General features: G+C 40.9%; 1 protein-coding gene across 1 annotated transcript in view; it reads right to left on the bottom strand.

Annotated features, from left to right (window-relative positions):
- WDR43 (WD repeat domain 43) overlaps positions 1–22,982 on the bottom strand; it is a 160,472-nt gene that overhangs the window by 16,418 nt on the left and 121,072 nt on the right. Inside the window, exons 13-15 of the mRNA XM_033935972.1 lie at positions 15,643–15,674; positions 10,879–10,942; positions 135–248 (exon numbers count right to left, since the gene is read on the bottom strand). Of these exons, the coding sequence (XP_033791863.1) occupies positions 135–248; positions 10,879–10,942; positions 15,643–15,674 (210 nt within the window). The remainder of the gene's footprint in view (positions 1–134; positions 249–10,878; positions 10,943–15,642; positions 15,675–22,982) is intronic.

Genomic DNA, 22,982 nt, shown 5'->3' with positions numbered 1-22,982 from the left:
CAACCTAAGCCAATCTGAATGGTACAAGGTTACGGAGGAGAGAACTGTTATAAAAATCTAGCTGTACAAAGCAGTTCAGAATCTTACTATTAAGAGTTTGAAAGATGAAGCACCAATCCCTGTCCTATCCTCACCTGTGTGATCAGCAGGTAGAGTTTCCCATGCAAGCGGGAGAGTTTCTGCAAAGACTTCACACGACTTTCCATTAACTGGTATAAAGTCCCAAGTTGTGGCACCAAGTCTGGTAGCTGCAAACGACAAAAACACATGAGAACTTAACTGGGAATTGTGCAGCCCTCTCAATTTCTATTTTGTTTTCCCATCAGTCTTAACTTCTGAACAGTTCAATATGGATTTCAGAAAATTCAGTCTGGAAACATTGTTAGTGTCAACCATAGATTAAATTAGGTGGTGAATGGATGGAGTATTGCATTCAATTCAATTCTGGTCTCCTTATCTCAAGAAAGATATAGCGGTACTAGAAAAGGTTCAAAGAAGAGTGACCAAGATAAAGGGGATGGAACTCCACTTGTATGAGGAAAGACTAAAAAGGTTAGGGCTCTTCAGCTTGGAAAAGGCTGCAGCAGGAACTCATGGCAGTCATTTCTGATAGTGGCTCTGCATGAGGTAGGAGTGTAGTGTAGGAAGATTGCTCCTGCCCTGCTTCACCGTTAGACCACCAAGCTTTAAAAGTAAGGTATAGAGGTTCTGGAACTTGGCCTTTGAGGGAAACACGAATCAGTGCCACCAAGATCATAATAATATAGCTAGGATCTCTGCTGAGCTGGAGGAGGCTCAAAATAGAAGAAGATGAAATAATATATGCTTAATGGGGCACCCGGATGGGGTGGAAGGTACAAATCCATTAGCATTTCTTACTACTTTCATCCCCAAAGTCCTGTCTCTCAAATTTGTGCAGCCATTTGAAATTGAAAGAGCATACAGGGTGCCTGCTCATATTACAAACAAGCAAATTGGACCAAGACCTATAATAATTAAGGTCTTGCGATTTCAGCAAGTTATGGAGATCTTTGAAGCTGCTAAACAGGCAAGAGTGGTGAAGTGGCAGGAAGGAAAACTTCTGTTTTTACCGGACCTTTGCTAAACAGACTGCTTCTATAAGAAAGCACTTTTTGGCTTTCAGGCCATAGTTCAGAGATATAGGGGCAAAATATGGCTTGTTATACCTTGCAACTATGAGGGTTACACTTAACAACAGTACAACTCACTACAGAGACCCTAAAAAACTGGAATAATTTATACTTCAACAGCAACATCAGATGGATTCATAGATGGGTAAGAACTGAAAGTTAAGAGTGACTGTTGCACAGGTGTTCTAATTTGAAACATTGCTTGATTATTAAAGTAACTTTGGAGTGATAAAAGATCCCTTTATTGGGATATAGAAATGGTAGAGATATCAGCCCCACCAGACTTCAAAAAGGAACTATTCACACTTGGCTAACAACTGCCCTTACAAACGGAACATTAAACAAGTGGGACACATACTGATTATACCTATCCCCAAAGATCAGAAAAACTCAACAGCACTGACATCCAATTACAGACCCATAGCAAGCATCCCCCTTTTCACAAAGTTACAGGAAGGATTGGTCAACCTACAACTAGTAAATTACCTAGACAAATCTAACATACTCAGTGAACACCAATCAGGTTTCAGGAAAGGATACAGCACAGAAACTGTCATAGCTTCCATACTAAACCACCTCTATGATCTTTTCAGCAAAGGCAAAAGCGCTCTGATCTTGCAATTAGACCTCAGCAGTGCGTTCGACCTAGTAGACCACGAAATCATGCTACTGTGCTTTGATGCAATGGGAATCTCGGGAAAGGTAAAGAAATGGTTCCAAGAATTCCTAACGAACAGATCCTACCGAGTAACCAGCAATGGAAATTACTCCAACTAGTGGAAAAACCCATCGGGGGTCCCCCAAGGCTCCCCACTATCACCCACAATGTTCAACATCTATATCGCATCCTTAGGTCACCTACTACAAAAATTAAACTTAAAGCACTGACGATATATCCATCCTAATCCCCTTAAATGACATCACAAATGAAATTATAGATAACCTCTCACACACAATGACAGAAATTGAAAAATGGACCACCAACTTCAAACTAAAACTAAACACAGAAAAAACAAAGTCTTTTTGGCAAGCCCCAATGACAAAATAACGAGAACATCATTCAAAATAAACGACTACGAATATCCAATATCCAAAACTATAAAAATACTGAGTATCACACTAGATACACACCTAACCATGACTGACCACACAAATTTACTGGTGAAGAAATGCTTTTACATGCTGTGGAAACTAAGGACTATCAAAAAATACTTTGACACAACATTCTTTAGATTACTGGTGCAGTCGCTGATCCTATCTATCCTGGACTACAGCAACATCATCTACCTGGGTATCCCACAAAAAACAGTAAAAAAAACTGAGATTAGTACAGAACACTACGGTCCGCTTAATCTTCGGACTTAGAAAAAAAGACCACATTAGCCCCTATTACAAAAAACTACATTGGCTACCAATGGAAGCGCGAACACTATTCAAATTTGCATGTATCTGTTCAAACAAGTCTGGGGCCTAGCACCCTCCTACCTGCAAATACACTTCATTCTACACAACCCCACACGAACCACCAGAAACAAAAACATCTTTTCATACCCAAAGATCACAGGCTGCAAATACAAATTCTTCTTGGACAGAACCTTCATGTACCAAGCAAACAGACAGCAATCCTGGCTGGGAAATTGCATAAATGAAGCCAAACAGCACTACAACTCATTTTGAAAATCAATTAAAACCACTCTATTCGACAAATTTATTACCTAAACAGATGACCTTCTCTCACTATATTATTTCCCCGCTGCAATTTCTGATGAAATCTCTCAGGTATCTCCAATTTCTCATATTTTCCTTCCCCATATAACCTCATTCTCTTATATAACTTTTCTCTTCATGCATCTGTAATTCTGTAACTCCAATCTCTTATGTAACATTTCCTCTTAATGCATTCTGTAATTTGCTGATTGTCCAGCCTTCTTTCAATGTGAACCACCTAGAAGTCGTTTGATTATGGCGGTATAGAAAAATAAAGTTATTATTATTATTATCAGCTGATCTGAATGTTATTTTTGTGTAGTTTTTGAATGAAAATGTGTTTTATTATGCAGTTAATGAATACAGAAATGGGTAGTCAGTTATAGAACTCTGAGGAATCTGATTTTTTTTTTTAACTGCCTTCATTCCACTGTGTGTGATCCTCAGTTGAAGAGGAGTGATGTCAGTCTTAAACGATCTCCAGCTGACCTGATTGGTAAAGCAGGCAATTACAATAGACTGCAGAGTTGTGGATTCTTACTGCAAGTCCAGGAGGAGGAATGTAGAGAGTGGGAGGCAGCTTGGTGGAGTGGTTAAACTTTTGGATCACTTTGACTCATTTGCGGATGATGTGTCTGCCCACTTTTTTAATTGCTGAATTGGGACAGTGAGTTTTCTCTTTAGCCCCCCACCCCCCGGAACAAACTGTGCCCAATCCGGAGTCTCATGAGCGTTCCTTTTGGCATGGTTGCCTAGCAACTGGGGCATTCTCATGACAGGGAGTTTCCTGGCCTCTGTTTTCTTCACAGTAACTTGAACTGACTCCCCAGAGACATTTGTTACAGCGCAGCCCTTCCTTATTCTTAATGGTCAACTGTAGCTGAAGCACGTAGTGGTTTGCAGTTTGCCACAGATGACATGATCATGGCTACAGTGAGTGGGGAAAGGGGGTTGCATTGGGGTGGAAAGTGACCAAAGTGACAGAAGGAACTGACTTCGGGGAAAGGAAGAGCAATGGATTATATGCTGACAGCAAGAAGCGGGAACTGGGCTAATTGATTTTCTGAGATTTCTAAGATCTTGGTCCTGAGAACAAATGGATAAGCGAATGCGAAGACAAGACATAAGTTAAAAGAGTATTAAAATGGACAGTATTATATGATAAACAGATCTTAATGAGTTTTTATTCCTTAAGTTAAATGTTTTAACATAATGAGAAGTATTACCGGTATATGGCTTTTAATATCTGTCTAGTGATATACAGGACAGATTCATTCTGTTTTCAGCTTTCATGATTAATAAATAGTCTAGCATTAATATACTTAGGAAGTATCCATGTGCATTTATGTTGTTTTATGAATTTCTTAGTTGAAAATTTCTGCTTTCATTTAATTTTAAATATTGTTTCATGGTTTTTTTTCTCAGTAAGTTAATTCTGAGGTATGCTGAGGAATTTATAGAGGGTAAGATTCAGTGTGCTTGCAGGATTAAAATTATACTCATAATGTAGAATTTAGTACAATTAAGAAAGTTAATATATATTTTTCTTTCTTGAGGAATTAATATAAACATATTCTGAATTTTATTAAAATACAACTTTTAAATTTTTCAGGCTTATTAATACTACATAGGGTAATAGGGGATTCTTTGAGTACAGTCAAATTAATTTATGGTTTTTATTAGTTATTTTATTAAAATATTTTTAAATGGGAGATATGAGGTGAGAACGGGCACTAGATTTCAATTTTATATATGGGATGGGATGATTAATATAAGATATTTTGTTGCCTTATTTTCTCAATAGAAATAATTAAGGGGTGTAATTGTTCTATTTCTTATAATTCAGAATGTATTTAATTCATGTACCTATGAGAGTATATTATGCATTTATATATATTGTCAGTGATTACAGGTAATAATGGGTAAATAATATTTTGAATGAACTCTGAAATATGGGAAGGATGATATACTATAAGTTGTGGGGTGGGGGGAGGTGGGTCCATATCCCAGTTCACATGAGTTATTTCATGGGGTGGGTAAGGGAGGGGTATGGGTTTCATGAGGTCCTGGATGTGTATAGGGGATTCCTTAATAAAGTTTTTTATAAATGGAAGGGTGATAATTTGAAATTTATGGTAAATCAATTAAGATGCCTTTAAAAAATTATTTTCCGAACGTTAATGGACTAAACCATCCCATCAAGAGGAAAAAAGTACTCGATTTTTTGAAGCAGCAACAGGCCAATGTTTATTTTATACAGGAAACACATTTGTCATCAAGTGAATCAGTCAAATTGGAAGGGGGGTGAGTCAAGCACTGTTTTTTTTTGCACCTGCAGTGGGGAAGAAGGCTGGTGGGGCTAACCTTGTTAATAGGAAGTGTTCTGCTGTATTTGGTAATTCTCGAGCTGACTCTATGGGTAGATGGCTTCATGTTGATATGAATTCAGGAAACGATGCCCTGAAGTTTTTTTGTCGAAAATACAAATGTTCTTCACCCTAATCAAACCGGTTCCCGTCACTGTCACTCTACTGAACTTTCTTTACTCGGACTTACAACCAAAATACTATATCACCTTGAGCACCATCAATCTGTATTGCTTATTTCCTTAGATCTTTCTTCTGCTTTCGACACTATAGATCATAGCCTGCTTCTAACGTGGCTCCATGAAATTGGCTTATCTGACCAGGTAATGAACTGGCTCGTCTCCTATTTTACAGATAGAACATCAAGGTCATCTTCAATGGCACATCATCAGAATCTTTTTCCACTAAACATGGAATACCGCAGGGATCCATACCATCACCATTGCTCTTCAATATATTCTTATCGCCCCTTTTGACAGTCGGCCAATCCATAGGCTTTACCACGTTTGCTTATGCAGACGATGTACAATTAATTCACTCCATTGATCTCAACAACATGGAAAAAATAGCCAACATCAATCACAAATTAGGTAAAATCAAAACATGGTTAGACTCAAACTGTCTCTTAATATCAATAAATCAAAACTCATGATCTTTCCCTTTAAAGATGGTGTAACACTTCAGGCTCCCTTGAAGCTTGAATCACTCTTCATTAAAGTAGTGCCCACTTTAAAACTGTTAGGCATTACCTTTGATAGTAAATTTTCCTACCATTCTCACATAAGTACAGTTGTTCAAAAATGTTTCTATCGACTCAGAATGATACGCTCTCTAGCTAGGTTGCTTGAACCAGCCTCATTGAAAACTCTGATTCACTCTTTAGTAATCTCTTGTATAGATTACTGCAATGCCCTGTTTAAGGGCATCACAAAAAAAGAAATTAGACGGCTTAAAATCGTTCAAAATACAGCTATCAAGATCATCTGTGGCGCGAAAAAATATGATCACGTCTCACCCCTTTTGTCTAAAGCACATTGGCTTCCAGTCGAACATCGAATTAGTTATAAAATTATACTTTTAACATTCAAAAACAAAATTAAATAATCAACCTGACTATATCAATAGACTTAATTCCTTACAACTCAATAAAATCTCTCCGGTCCATATCGCAGAACCTTCTTATTATACCCTCTTTGAAATCAATAAATACATTGTGTTCCAATAACTTTGCTGTTACTGACCCTACTCTATGGAATTCACTACCTAATTATCTGCGCAGCGAGCCCGATCAAAAATAATTTAAAGTTCAGTTAAAGACATTCTTGTTTAAAGATGCCTTCGAATAACAACTGTCCTTTAAGGACAAAGCCAAGCTAAACTAAAGCAATTTGTTACCTTCCCCCCCTGTGGTTTTCCCTTTAATGTAATATCTTTCCTTTAACAAATGTAGTTCTTTCCCCACTACTCTATTGTATGAAGTAAGTCCGTACTTTTTATCAGTGATTTTAAGTAGACTTTGTTGATATTCAGTATCCCTTGTTTTTATGTGTTTTATGTAATTTTATATTGTAAACTGCTTAGAAATTTGAATAAGCGGTTGAAAAAATATTTTAATAAACTTGAAACTTCTTAATATTTATGCTAATTCCAGGCCAAGTTCTTTAAAAAAATCTCCAACAAATAATTCTATGCTCGTGAATTTTCTTTTTGCTCTCATGTTCATAAATCATTTTCAAGAATTGATTACATTTTTGTTTCAGGTAATTTAACTCAACAGGTTACAAAGGTTAGCATAGACCCGATCCTTTTGACGGATCATGCTGGCATTTGGATTGAATATCAGTTTAATGAAGAAGATTCTACTAGACCTATTTGGAAATTTAATAATACATTGCTTGCTGATTCATACTTTCAATTCAACACCTCAGAGGAAATCTCTTTGGAAACCATTTGGGATGCTTTCAAATCTACAATGAAGGCAAATAATTTCGTCTTCAGTGCATATTAGGAAATTGTTAAAACCAGAATTTTCAAATTTGGAACAAAATATTTTGACTTTAGAGTCACAATTGGCCTCAAAATGGGATCAGGAAACTTTAAATGCCCTGTTAAAAGCTAAATATAATGAGATTTCCTCACAATTGGATAGGAAAGATTTGTTTTCCATATTATGGAAACTCGAATAAAGCGGGAAGATTATTGGCTAATTACCTTAAAGCAAAAAAGAGAAAAGTTTAAATTGTGGCTATTATTGATAAGGGTAAAATTCATACCCAAATTGGTAACATTTTAAAACAATTTTGGATTATTACAAAGCTTTATATTCTTCTGAGCTTTATTCAAATAAAGAAATTGAGGGTTTAGAATTTAGAAAATTAATTCAAGGGCCAAAAATTCCCGAGCATATAAAAGGAAATCTTGAAGTGCCTATATCACTTAAGGAACTACAGGCAGCGTTGCAGTCCCTCAGAGTTGGATCTGCTCTGGGTAGTGATGGATTCACGGTGGAGTTCTTCAAATCATTTCAAATTATACTTTTACCTCATTTTCTACATTTATATCAATCACAACTAACTAAAGGTTGTATTTCAGGTACTATGGCGGAATCTTTAACCATTGTTTTGCTGAAGCCATGTTGGTTTCAAACTACAGGCCTATTTCTTTAATTAATGTGGATGGAAAACTTTTGGCTAAGCTATTGGCTCTAAGATTAGCCAAGGCTCTCCCTTTTATGATTGGTATGTACCAGACGTGTTTCGTTGCTCAAAGACAATCCTCAAATAACATTAGATTGGCATTTCATATGCTAAATTTAGCAAAAACAATGGATGATGTAGCCTTCTCTGTCTCTTTGGATGCAGAGAAGGCCTTTGATCGTGTAGAATGGACTTCCATGTATCAAGCGATGGATTGGTTTGGTATAGGATCTGGATTTATACAAATGATTCAAACCTTGTATAATTCCCCTTCTGCCAGATTATATATTAACTAGTGTTTTAGCCCGTTACATTAACGGGTGCTAGAGTAGATGTCTGTCTGTCTGTTTTGGTTTTTTTTAATTTGTCTCTCTCTCCTTGGACGCTGTCATTCTTTCTGTCTGTGTCTTTCCCTGGCCCCCTGTCTGTCTATCTTTATTTCTAACTCTATCCTCTTCCCTCAATCCTGCATGTGGCCTTTTTTCTTTCTCCTCCCCACTTCCTTCCAACGTCTGCTCCCCCTGTCCTCCATACTTCCATTCGGTGTGTCTCCCTCTCTCTACCCCTTCCATCTACTGTTCACCCTCTGTCTTGCCCCTCTCTTCTCTTTCCATGCAGTGTCCGCCCTCTCTCTCTCTCTCTGTTCAATATGGCCTCTCTCCATCTCCTCCTTCCTTTTCCCTTGGTCTGGCATACCTTCCTCCTTCCCTCCAAGCCATTCTCTACCCCTCTGCTCCCTTTCCTCATTTAACTACTTCATTGGTCAGCAGCAGCATTCACAATTCATTGCTGTTGCTGGCTTCAGGTCTTTCTCTCTGGCCGGTCCTGTCTTCATGAAAACAGGAAGTAGGCAGGACCGGCCAGAGAGGAAGGGCTGAAGCTAGCAACAGCAGCGAATTGTAAACGCTGCTGTTGCCTGAAGCACCCGAGGCAGACGCTTCTCTCCCAGCGAGATTACTTTAATATCAAACCTCCCTCCAGCATTGGCAGCCGCAGCACGCTAAACAGGCTGCTTCGCGGCTTTCTTCTGCCGTTGAGTCCCTCTGTCGCGTCATTGATGATGTCATCAGTGACGTGGCAGAGGGACTCAACTGCAGGAGAAAGCCCGAAGCAGCCTGTTTAGCGTGCTGCGGCTGCCAACGCTGGAGGGAGGTTTGATATTAAAGTCATCTCGCTGGGAGAGAAGCGTCTGCCTCGGGTGCTTCAAGCAACAGCAGCGTTTACAATTCGCTGCTGTTGCTGGCTTCAGCCCTTCCTCTCTGGCGGGAGGTTTGTGCCGGTATGTCCCTCCCCCTCCAGTAGTGTGCAGCACTTTGCACGGCGCATCCTCTCACGATCCTGGGTCGGCCACATGCTTGTGCTGGGGACTCGAACAGTCCAGTCCTTCCGGCGAGTGTAGGGAAGTGGTGGGGATTCGCGCATGCGCACTCATGTGGCCACGGAACTACTGATCATGGAAGCACACAAATAGGAGTGCGCATGCGCGAGTTAGCCTTTTATTATGTAGGATAATACTTTCTCAAAGAGTTTCCATCTGGCGAGAGGAGTTAGACAAGGATGTCCCTTATCTCATTTGCTTTTTGATGGTTTGTCTTAAACAATCTGCGCATGAAAGGATCATTCACAAGATCATGGGACCAACCCGTCTCTTGATCACAGAAGATACACTAGGTTAGCAACATCAGCAGATGCTGCCGAAGAACCCTGCAGCAGCAGCGAGATGGAAAGAGAAGCAGAAGCTATGGCAGGAATTGCCTGTCTGCACTTCGGGGTCCTAGAAAGAGAACACAGAGACATGCTAGAATCCAGTGGCTGAGAAGAGTCCATCTGTTGAGCTGGATTCTGGGTTGAAGTCACAGGCATGAACTTTTTAACCAAGTATGCCTGATACATCACATTCACAAATTCCGGGGGAAAGAAATCCCCAGCGGCGAGAGCAGCTCTATGCACATCTGATCTAGAGTGCTTGGAAGATTTATGGAACCTATCCCCTGAGCTGCGCTTGCGCTTTGCCGAAGTGTCTTCCTTACCCTTTTTAGGGTCACCGGACGCGCCTTTCACATCACCGGGAGAATTGGAGGCAAGGGGAGCCGCTCCAGAAGAGGGAAGCGCGGAATCTGCACAGGCCGCAGCGCATGTGATACACGGCTGCGAATCTGCAGCAAACAAGGCATGAATCCATGCCATCACGTTCTGAGGAGACCATCAATTAAGTTTGGAGCGAAAACGAAGCTCCTAAATACAAAAAATATGCTATGGGAATAAAGGCAGGCAAACTCAAACACAGTATGCAAGGAGATCAGTACCTCAGGAAGCTGAGAAAACTGGATTTCAAGTCTGACTGCCTCACCTGCCTGGTCACCCTCATCAGTGACTACCAGGACCTCCAGATCAATCAGGGAAGGTAAGCAGTCCAGTCCCGATCCTGGGCATGTCTCTACGGAACTGTGCAGCCTGCGCTCTACCCCTTAGCAGATGAACCCAGGGGAGAGTCAGCTCCCGATCTCAGAGCCCCAATCTGACGTGCAGGCTGTCTGGGAGGTTTACTGCAGCAGCAGGGAACCCCCCCAGATACAGACTTTTTCATAAAAGTCTGCGATCTCTCGCCGAAAGGATGTCCCCACAGGGTGAATCCGCAGCACCAGGACAAGACCTGTGCCAAAATGAAGTTAATACACTAGAATTTAGTAAATTAAAACACGAGCAGAAGAGATGAGCTCCTACAGTTTGGCTGTAGGAAACAAAACTGACCTTCAAGGGGCTTGTCACAGGAGATGACCACAGGAGGAGGGGTTAGAGATTAATTTGAAAATCCTACAGAATTTGGCTTCATAAGATGCACAACACTACTGTTCAGACTACAGAGGGATTGTACAAGAACTAGAATTTGGCTGCTGTTCAGTGGTGAACATTTATCTATGAAATCCAGAAATAGTGACACTCAAAATAGGTACTCACAGTGGAAAGGTAGGATGCATGCAGGATGAAAACTGCTTTTAACCACCGGACCATTAACAAAGCACTAGGAAAAAAAATAGAAATTGATGAGAAGATTAGTACTGTATAGTCAAAGCTGCCCAAAAACTTCCCAAGCAATAGACAACAGTTTTTAAAGATCATTGGAAACTGATTTTTTCATATTTTATTTCCTCTCTTTTGCACTAGTTTTAATACAGGAGCACTATGCACACAGTTCAGCCAGCAGTGAAGACAGAACCAATGTTCTTCCGTCTGTTTTCCAATTTTACTGTAGTTTAAAGTTTTTCAAAATCCCTGCTTGGTCAGTCCCTTCAAGAATGCAACCAGAACCCTATATAGGCATCACACTTAGCAGTACAGTAGAGATTTATTTAAAATTTTTATAGCCCATGCTAATTTACAGTTCTAAGTGGGTTACAAAAATAAACACACGATGAAATACACAATAAAATACAAGACACAAAACCAGAACATTAAACATTTCATAAACTCTAAAGAACTACCATTGAGCTAATGCCTACTCAAAAGCACAATTAAACAAATATTTCAAAATTGATGTCATTTCTTGCAAATCTAAAGGCAAAATAAAACTAAAAGTGTCCAATTTTATCTGTCTAAATAATGGCAAATTCAAAACCAGCTTCACTGCAGAACATAAATTGCAGGAGGGTTGACAAATTCTTAATGACACAGCCAATGCAAGGGGTGCTAAATATTCAATGCTTTAAAGATCAAAGTTAAAACCTTGACCCTGATTCTCCAATAGATTGGTAACCAGGGAAGCTCTTAAATCTGGAGTTACATGATCATATTTAGACAGTCCTTTTAAAAGTCTTGCAGCGTCATTTTGAATTAACTGCAAAGAATGAATTAAGATTGTGCTAAACAAGTAAAACAAATTGCAATAATTTACAGTTGATAAAACCAACACTTATAATACTGTTGAAAGTTATAGCCTTGGATAATGCACACCTGAAATTTGCTAACTGGTCTGGTTTTAAGGATATTCACTCAATTTGTATTTATTTGTCTAAGAGTCTTGTTAACTTTTAAGTCTTAGTTATGCTGAAAATGAGATGTCTGAAGTAGTGCTCTAGTCAAACTGTTTTAAAAAGGAAGTCATGCAGAATTCTTTTCAACTCCCCCCACTCCCCCGCATGTAAATGCATGTGTTTGGAGTGGTGGTGATAGTAATGTGTAAATATTCGTATCTGTACATATGTGCTGCTGTTTACACATATGTTTTGAATGTGTGTGTACATGTTTGCATGTCTGATCACGAAATGAGATGACAGGGGAAGTGCAATTTTCTAACCATTAAATTGAATCAGTGTATGAATATTGTAGCTGTTGGAACTGCTTCTTCTCATAGAAATTTTTTCTTTTTTTAAGAGAATATTCATTAAGAGTACCTGTCCTGGGGAGCAAAAGGAGTTTCTTGTTTAGAACATATTTTGGGGGATGATGGGGAGTTGTTGACCCATGCAGATTTGCTAGCTAAGGTGGGGGAGACCTGGGGGCGAACAGTTTGCGTGTCATCAAGTGGAGCACTATGTGGGATCCCTCAACAGAGCACAATTGCGCTTGCATTTGGGGCCAGGCTGCGGGAGCTGTTTACTCGGGAGGGGGGGTATCCCTCTCGGTGTCTAGCATTCATGCTAGTTTGCAAGAGTTACAACCAGCCAAGGATTACCAGAGCATCCGGGGTAAATGGGAGGGGGAATTGTAGATTAATTTGGGTCATTGGGATGTAGCCCGTACCTTGAGGGCAACGCCTGGAGTGACCCCATGTGCTTGGTTGAGGGAAACGCATTATAGGATGACGTCACGCGCCTATTACACTCGTACACAGTTGTATTACAGTGTGTCATAAATGTGCGACGGGGGGGACACACTTTGGGTCATGCCTTCTGGACCTGCCCCATTATCCAGCGCTTCTGGAGGCATATAATTTCTTACATGTCCGGGTTAATTGGGAGAACCCTGCGCAGTACCCCGGCCCACTTTGTCTTGGATTTGCCAGAGGCTTTTGCCAACTGCCTAGGGGGCAGTGGGCCCTGTGCAGGAAGATGAGTTTACTGGCCAGGAAATGTATTCTTCAGTGCTGGACGGTCCCTGACCCTCCAGCATTTTGGCATTGGTGGAACCAGTTGCAACAGTTGGCCATCTGGGAGGTGCGAGATGCAGGAGGGACTAGGAAGCGAAAGATGTTGTTCTTGTATATCTGGGAGCCATATCTGCTAGCCTTGCATCCAAAGGGCCGCAGTGCGGTTTTAAGATGGGTGTCCTAATTTGGGCTCTCAGATGGTCGGGCTGGGAGAGTACTGACGAGTACTGGTGGGGCAGGGTGAAGAGTACCATTGGGGGGAGGGGGGATTGGGGTGGGGGGTGAGGTGAGGTGAGGGGTATTGAAAGGTTCTGGCACTTAGTCACGGACAGGATGAGAGAGTTTCAGTAGGGAGAGGGGGTGGTGCAGCATCTTCGGGGCTCATAAGAGTCCAGAGCCTCGGAGTGCCTTTCCGCTCTCCTTGATCTCACTCGCCCTGAGTGGAATGGGCTGGGGGAGGGGGGGAGGAGTTTGGTTGATGTTGTTCTTCTTTTGTCCATGCTTGTTATAATATTATATGTGATGCCTCTTTGTTGTACTGAGCACCTTTGGGGTGCCTTGGTATTGTATTTGTTGTTGTGTGCATCAATAAAAATTGTTTGAACCTAAATACCTATGTGATGTAAATGCGCATGAGCTGAGTCTCTTTCATTTGAAAGGAAGCTCTGGAATGAGAAGGCATAGGATGAAGTTAAGAGGTGATAGGCTCAGGAGTAACCTAAGGAAATACTTTTTTTTACAGAAAGGGTGGTAGATGCGTGGAACAGTCTCCCGGTAGAGGTGGTGGAGACAGAGACTTGTCTAATTTCAAGAAAGCCTGAAATAGGCACATGGGATCTCTTAAAGAGAGGAAGAGATAATGGTTACTGTGGGTGGGCAAACTGGATAGGTCATTTGGCCTTTATCTGCCATCATGTTTCTATGGTTCTCAAGCAGGCAGAGCTTCAAATTTGCTCCAAGCACTAAATTAACTGAAAAGAGGACAAAATTACATCAAATTAAAATAATAAAATGGGGAGAACACGATACTCCTGAAGAAGGAAACAACTGAAGGTGGAACTAGAGAGCAAAGTGAAGTATAACAGAGGCAGAGTGAAAAATCCAGAGTGGATTCCTTCTGCTTCAGCATGCGGCTATAGGAAAATAACCCGGCTGTCTAGAATGTCTCACTTATTGGACTGGAAATGGTTTTATACATACCATAAGATTATGATTCCTGAAGCAGGGATGTGAATGCTTCATCTCTGAAACCTTCTTGCCCTAGATTGGTAGCATGGAATATTGCTACTCCTTGGGTTTTGACCAGGTACTAGTGACCTGGAATGGCCACCGTAAAATGATGGACCATTGGTCAGACCCAGTAAGACCATTCTCATGTTCTTATACTATACAATAAAAGTGGTGGTTGAACAACTTCTGGCCTCCTTTTTTGGAAAACCATTTCTTCACCCCTACTTTATTCTGACTATACTATAAATCTTTTCTGTCATTTTACAGGGGGGAATTTCAGAAGTCAGAGTAGAAATTTTCAAAGGACACAAGAGAACTAAACTCAAAACTGCATATCCTTAAGCAACACTACTTAAAAGTATTTCTTTTCAGGTATCAAAGCTGGAACTGCCTACCCTCTGGGGAAGGAGAGATTAAGGGAGAGAAGGTGCACTGTCCAGTAAAGGTCTATAAAGGCCTCAAATGCCACCTGCCCTGAAACACAGGTCTTTTAGAAAATTGTGAAGACCTGGTTACTGCACAATAGCTTAATGGGTACTCTTAGGATGTATAGCATCATTCAGCGCTCAAACAAGGAACATTTTCCTTTTGCAGAACATAAGTATAAACATTAGCATAACAGATTTCCATGCAATATGGTACAGTTAACAACCTACTTGAACAGATCAATATCAGGCAGTATACATACAACACCTACAGTTTTTCCCTGAAAATACGACCTAGTGCTTTGTTTGGGCCCAAAATTAATATAAGACAGTGTCTTATTTTCGGGGATGTCTTATTTTTTTCATGTACAATGATCATCTCTCCCTTCCTCTCCTCCACCCCAATTCTTCCTATCTTCTTTCTCCCCACACATGTGCATCTTTCCTCCACTTTCACCCAACCCCTTGTGCAGTATCTTTCTATCCCTCCCTCCCATGTGCAGCAGAACCCTTGCAGCTTCTATCCCTCCCTACCCCCCATGTAGCAGGTTTCTATCCCCCCTGCTGCGCGCACCCCTCCCGCCGACCCATCTCTCCCTCCCATCCAAAATGCGAGACCAAAATAAATACCTTATAACAAATCAGTAGTGTCAACAACAATCCAACAGGCTGCTTTGCGGCCTTCTATCTTCTGGGTGTTACTCTGCTGATCAGCAATGCGGCAGAGGAACGCCCGACCGATAGAAGGCTGCGAAGCAGCCTGTCTAGATTGCTGCCGATGCTGCCTGTTTGTTATAAGGTATTTATTTCGGCCTCACAGTTCGGATGGGAGGGAGAGATGGGGAGGGGCGCTGCTGCTGGCGACTAAAGCTTATTTTAGGCTTATATTAATATCTACCCCGAAAATCATGCTAAAGCTTTTTTTCAGGGAAACCTGGTATTAACACATTGGCAAGTACCTGAAGGGAGTACTACTCTTACCTGAATGGGTGTCCCTGCAACCTCACAGTAAGCTGCAAATAAAAGCATAGCTTTAAAACAAAGAAGACACAACATAGTTTCAAGTTTAATAGTTTTTTTGATTAATCGCTTAATCATACTTCTAAGCGATGAGTAGTTAAACAGGAAAACCTAACCCCCTATTACTTGTCATATTTTCATTGTTCATGCATTAATCCTCCCACCTATAAAACTTGAGAATTAATATGTAGACTTGCTTATTCCTAGTGCAAAGGTTTACACTATATGAATCTTAAACATAAAACAAACTACACACCAAAAACATCAAACTTAATATAGTCTCTTCCTTTTGGTTTCTTTGCTGGTACTCTAGCAGGGAAGCCTAATGAGAATCAAGGATAACAAAAACTCACAGAAAGCAATAATTCTGTATAGTGAAGCAGATGTGTGCCAAGGACAGCAGGATATGTTCACATTTATGGGTGATGTCATCTAACGAAGCCCAGCAAGGGAACGTATGCAGTTTTTTTTTCCAGAAACTTTTGGGAGTTCTACCACACATGCCAAACCACCCACCATGACCTCAGAGGACCAGTCTATTAGAAAGCTTACAAAATACAACTCCTAAGAAAGAAGAACAGGACATGTAAATGTGTCCTGCTATCCTTGGAAAACACTTGCTATAGGTGAGTAACTTTTTGCTTCCTCTGAAAACAAACAGGACAGCATATTAACATATATGGGAATCCTTATCTACCAGGTTGTTTGAAAATAAAATGGGAAAACCGTGAATAAAGCTTTTTGAAATATGCTTGGAGCAACTGCTCTGTTCAAACTCTTTTGGTCTCTCGAAAAGGAATCAGAGACCCCATACTTTCTCCTTGGTATATACTAGGGGGACTTGAAAGGAAGATACTGTAGTGAAAAATCTGTAGAGTATCCAATATCGCTCTGAATTCCAAGGGGTGCAAGTGGCACTTCTGCTCCTGAGTAGAGCCTTGATCTTGTGTGTGAAGACTGGTCAGGTAAGCATCACAAATATAATTGGTGAGTTCAGTGTGAGAACGTTTAGATATGAAGGCATTTGCAACATGGAAAAGTATGAAGCGTATAGCTTTCAGTTAAAAACTGACAAGCTGGAAACTAAAGAGATGGCAGGAATCACTGAGATGTTCTACAAGAAAGATGAAGAAAAAACATGGATTGCAAATTGCATGTTCAAAGTGGAACTTGCCTTGATTCAATGTCCACTGCATTAACTGCTAAGCCACTCTTGATTGAGGTAATAGTAACATCCTTCTACTGGCTTAAATGGATGGGAAGGTAATAGACTTGACTGCAAAATAGAAGTAAATGAAATTGTTGTTGTTGAGTTAGGATCGCCCTGAGGTGAATCATGTCAAGCAGGACCCCTATGAAGTTTAAAGCTAGAGAGGATTTAAGTTAGGATTTTGGAAAAACAGACTTTGAACTCTCAGTACTGAATAAAATAGCATTGGACTGTGGAACCCTTGGATTCATAAAGTTGGTGTCAAAAATATCAGGTACTTGGTGAACAGTGTAAGAGAAAATGCCAGGCCAAAAGACAGAATTTTGTGGTAAAAATGTTGAACTATAAGGAACCATAGAACCAGTCCAAGTGCAGACTAAAGGGTATAACCCTTTGTGATATCCAGAGAGCATAGCTAATCATTTTGATCTAAGAATAGCTGCAAGATCCCAGAGATAAAAGTTGAACGTTTCTTGAACTAGAAATGTTGCGTAGATTCCGTCATCTTTGGAAGGAGAAATACCTGAAGTAGAATCTCTAATTTTTCTAAAAAGGGGGGTAGAACCTTCTGGACATATAACTGAAGCAGTGTCTCTATGTCCCAAAGAAGGGACGTCCTGAGAGCGGACTCCCCTGGATAGTTTGGAGGTATGACGACAACATGAAAAAAACAGTAACCATCCTTTATGACCGAGAGAACTCACAGGTTGGGTCTTATCAAGTCCAATGCCGTTGGTAAAAATGGTGACTTCCGATTGGTAAGGAAATGGCTAAGAAGAAGAAAACAGCAGCTATGCTTAACCTAATACACAGAAGAATTGAGGCCTGAGCTTTTTGAGTGTTATTTTTGCTTCTTGTGTGGTAGCAGTACAGAAGTAGAAGAATACAGAAGCATATTGCCGCCGATATGAATAAGAATACTTAGCAGAATGCTTCAAAGTATGAAGTGTAGACCCTAGCCTGTTCAAAGGTCATTGTCCATCTTTGTGGGGCCCTCTCAATAGAATCGCCAACTCTTCCCTTAAACATGGGAAGTTTGCTAATTAATTTTGGAGACTGATGTCTATATCAGAGACTCTTTCTCATAGCTCCTGACATAGGAGATGCTTTAGGTGACAACTCAAGAGCACCCTAGTCTGCCCTTGCTACATACTCTCTGGTCTGTACAAGAGAGCTTGAATTGTTTGCTGATATTCTGCAAGATGCTCAGACAGTATATATTGCTCAAGACAGGCAAATTGGCCACTAATTGTTTGAAATACAAAGACATGTAAAAACTATAAGTAAGGATCCTGCTCGTCAGCATACAGACCAAAATGATCCGTAGTACAGCCCTCACATCCTGTAAGCAGTGAGGCAGATTTCACATAGCAATAGTAGAGCTATAATCTATGAAATCCTAGAGAACAGATTCTGTAAATGGAATCCAGTTGTCCTGGAGCCACCATGATAAAGGCCTTTTGAAAGAAGTGTCTCTTTAAAATTGCCATGCAAGGGTAACTTGAGGTGTTTGGGAGGCTCAGTATAGTCCAAAGCGTCTAAGTATTGAACACTGGGACCAGTGTTAGCTTCCAACGAGATATGTTACACAGTTCAGCAAAGCCCTACCTATCTGGGATATACAGGTCCGTCTGGAGAAGATCTTCTTCTGGAAGGCTGAAGGTAAGCCAGAAGACTCAGCCAGATAAAGTCTGTGCCGTAGATTGTCTAGGATAACAAGAGACTTTGGGACATTTACAACGTCTCCCTTAGCGAACCAATGATGAGGATCGATGAGTATCCCTTATTACATTACAGATTTCTATTCCGCCATTATCTTGTGGTTCAAGGCAGATTACAAAAGAATTTAAGGTTGGTCTGTTACAAGAAGAGATCAGTGGTCATGACAAGTGAAGGTAGAGAAAAGGACAGGTATTTTCAGAGTGAGGAAGACGATAAGTGGAAGGAAATATTCGAGATGTTAAGATTTAATCAGGGATTTCTTGAAGAGTATGGTCTTTATTTCCCGTCTGAATAACTTGTAGTCTGTGGTTGTTATCAGTAGATTGGAGATTTGGTTATCTAATTTCGCTGCCTGAGTGGCTAGGAGGCCGTCATAAAGTTTTTTCCGTTTAACTTCTTTGATTGGAGAGTGTGAATGGGGTGTGAGTTTTTCTATGTCTGGTTGAGGTATTATGGATGAGTCAGTTGTTCAGATAGGAAGGATTGTCTCTGCTTTTGGTTTTAAATAGTGTGCAGTAAAATTTGAATAGTATTCTTTCCTGGATTGGCAGCCAGTGTGAGTTCATGAATGTTTCAGTAATGTGGTTGTGTTTCCTTAAGGAGCAGACGAGTCTTAGTGCTGTATTTTGAGAACTGTTTGCAATTGTTTGATCATTGTTGCAGGGCAGGGGAGGTAGAGGATGTTGCAATAATCCAATATACCCAGGATAAGGGATTGTACTATGAGCTGGGATTGTGCTCTTTCAAAGAATTTACGTACTTGTCATAGGTTTCTCATAACAGTGAAAGATTTCTGTATTGTTTTGTTTATTTGCGGTTGCATGGTGCAGCATCTATTGTCATGCCTAATAGTTTTAGGGTGGTTTGAATTGGGTAATTGATCGAGTTGATTTCTATGTTGGTAATAGTTGGGGCTTTGTTATTTTCGAGGAGGATGAATTTTGTTTTGTCTGGGTTGAGTTTCAGTTTGTGGTTTTCCATCCAGTTCGCTATTGTTTCCAGAGTTCGGTGTAGAGTGTCTGTTATGGTGATCTTTGGCTGATCCAGAGGTATGAGGATGGTGATGTCGTCTGCATAACTGTATAACTGGTGACTGCATAACTGTATAACTGCATAACTGGTGATGTCGTCTGCATATGCTTAGTTTTTCCATGTATGTTCTGAGGGAGGCAGTCTATAGGTTGAATAGAGTAGGAGATGGAGGGGAACCTTGTGGTACTCCACAGGGGTTGGACCAAGGTTTGGATTTTTCTTTGTCCGATTTTACTCTGTATGTTCTGGATTTTAGGAAACCCTCAAACTATGAGAGAACTTTGTTTGAGATACCTATTGTGTCCAAAATTTGTAGTAGTATGTTATGGTCTACCAGATCGAATGCTGCGGTCAGGTCTAGTTGTATGAGAAGCATTTTTTTTCCTGTGCTGAGGTGTTAGGTCTAACTGCGTCGACAAGGGAACTAGTAATGTGTCTGTGCTGAAGTTGGTTCTAAAGCCAGATTGCATGGGGTAGAGTATGTTATGGTTTTCTAGGTAGGAGGTGAAAAGTTTAGCTACTAGTCCTTCTGTTAGTTTGACATATAGAGGGATTGAGGCGATGGGTCTGTAGTTGGAAGGATGGTCAGTTGGACCTTTAGGGTCCTTTTGGATCGGGGTGATGATGATTTCGCTGAGGTTAGTAGAGAAAAGGTCATCTGTGAGTAAGTTTTGTATCCACTGAAGGAGCAGAGTACGGAATTTTGTACTGGATGTTGTTAGAAGATATGGTGGGCAGTGGTTGAGGTCACAGGATGCTTGGCTATACTTTTTGTAGAGTTTGTTGAATTCGGGCCATTGTATATCGGGGAATTGGGACCAGGTTCTGTCTGCGGCTGTTGAGTCTTTTTCTGTGGAGTGTATTGTGGTGCAGTTGAGGGTAGCTCTGGTATTAGTGATTTTATTCTTAAAGTATTCTGCTAAGAGGGTGGCTGAGGGGGGGGGGGAGTAATGTTAGTGGTTGTGAGGGGTTTGGTGTCTGTTAGTTGTTTTAATATTTGGAATAGTTTTTTGGTGTCTTGGGTTTCTGTCCCAATTAGGTTGGTGTAGTATGTTTTTCTCTTATCCTTTAGTTGTATTTTGTATTGTTTGTTGATTTTTTCCAGGTGGTTTTCGTTTGTTCTAGGTTATTTTTCCTCCATTTTCTTTCTAGTCTTCTGCATTGTCTTTTGAGTAGGAGTAGATCATTGTCAAACCATTGGTCAGATCGTCTGCTGGTTCTAGTTTTGGTTTGTAATGGGGCTAGCTCATCAAGGGTGTCAGCGCTCAGATTGCTCCAATGTGAAATGAAGTCCTTGGGGTTGCATTCCAGGATTGATTCATCTATTTTTGACCCGAATTTGGTGGGTTCGATGTGCTTGCGTGAGGTGTAGGTTACTTTTTTGGTTTTTGGTGTGGTTTTGTTTCTTGTCCAGTTGATGTTGAAGGTGTATGAGTAGTGGTCTGACCAAAGGGAAGGGGACCAGGTTCCATTAGATGTTTGAATTTCTGAAGAGGAAGGTTGATGGGTCATGAAGGCTGTGATATCAAGTTGGTGTCCTTTCTCATGAGTAGTTTGTGGATTTAAGATGCAGAAGGATAAGGCGTCAAGGAATGATAGAAGGTTATCGGCTGGTTTGGATGTTTGGTCTTCAAGATGTAGGTTTATATCTCCTAGGATAAGGTTGTGTGCTGCTGTAAGTGAGTTTTGATATATGAAGTTTTCAAATTCAGGTCTTACTGTGGTCTAGTTTCCCGGCGTTATATAGCAAAGCATGCAATTTAGGGTGTTTTTTAGTGTGGTGTTTGAGAGTTGACATGCTTGAACAGGGGTAGGGAACTCTGGTCCTCGAGAGCTGTATTCCAGTCATGTTTTCCCCAATGAATATGCATTGAAAGCAGTGCATGTAAATAGATCTCATGCATATTCATTGGGGAAATCCTGAAAATCCGACTGGAATACGGCTCTCGAGGAACGGAGTTCCCTACCCCTGTGCTAGAAGATCCATGTGTGGGGTGGATGTTTTTTCGAGAATGTGTAGGGTTAGGGAGTCTTTGTATAGAATGTGTAGGGTTAGGGAGTCGATCTCATGCTTGGAAGCATGACTCAATGAGGTTGTGGCAAAAGAGAGCATCAATGCTTCAAGGTAGTGGATTGATGATTGTATGAAATACTCGATGGGATTGACGATGCCTCTCAGAAGATCCATGAGAAATAGTCCAATGCTTCGATGGAGAGCTGACATCGGAACCTTGAGGCCTCATGCTGCTATGCTTAGGTTGGGCCGGTACCGAGGGAGAGCACCAGTATGCTGTGCAATTTTAACATTGTACTGATCTCCCTCCTGAAATTATGCACTGGAACCGATGGTTCAATATCTAGTACCCACGGTGCAGAAGGTTTTCCCGAATCGGATGACCTCGATGAAGATGTATGTCAAAGTGCATCAGTACTGATGGCTCAACTGCTGATACCACCGGTGTGTCTCAAAATGGGTGACCTTTGATAAGGATGCACACAGTGAAATAAGAGTCAACCTGTGAAGCTAGAGAACGGTGGCATCAGTATTTGGTCTGCAGCAAGAGACTTGATGCTGTAGAGACCTGCAATGCTTGCTGAGAAGGCACCAGTACCGATAGCTCAACAGCTAGTACCCTTGGTGCAGCAGGATGCCTCAAAACGGGCAACCTTGAGGATGCACACCAAGAAGAAGAGACAACCTGTGAAGCTAGAGAACATTGGCGTCGATGTTTGGTCTGCATCAAGAGACTCAATACTGTTGAGACCTTTGACGTTTGCTGGGAAGGTCTGAGCTGGCTTCCTCAATGTAATTCGTTCTTCTGATGTCGAAGCAATTCAATGTCGACAGCTTCAAAGATTTGTTGATCCATGCCGAGTCCAAGAGCTCGTCCTATTGAATACGATGGGCCATGAGGGAGCACTGTTGTAAGGTGGAACATCGAGCTGAAGACTCAGCTCAGTGTTCAGGACCTAAACACAGAAGACACCAACTACAAGAGTGGGTGAGAGAAAAAGGCTGCTGCACCATGTTGCAAAGATCTTCACATCTAAAAGTTCTCACCCTGAACGCACTTCTCAAAAGGGAAAAAAAATTTGTCAGCGAGAGAGAACCGCTGAGGAAAAAATCCTAGGTTGAAGTCCGAATGAAGAAAAAGAAGGGAAAATATATTTTCAAAATTAATTTCCCATTTCTTTTTTTTTTTTTTAAGAATAGAAAAAATATAGAAAAAAGACACGACAGCAGAAAGGCAACGCAGACTGAACAGAGTTCAGTCAAAAAAGTACTTCTTCACTCTGTGGAAACGAAGAACTGAGGTACCGCAAATCTATGTCGGGT

The sequence above is a fragment of the Geotrypetes seraphini genome, chromosome 3 (genome assembly GCF_902459505.1).
Source record: "Geotrypetes seraphini chromosome 3, aGeoSer1.1, whole genome shotgun sequence".
Classification (NCBI taxonomy): domain Eukaryota; kingdom Metazoa; phylum Chordata; class Amphibia; order Gymnophiona; family Dermophiidae; genus Geotrypetes; species Geotrypetes seraphini.
Note: the sequence above shows the minus strand (reverse complement) of the source record. Positions and strands in the feature narration are given on the sequence as shown.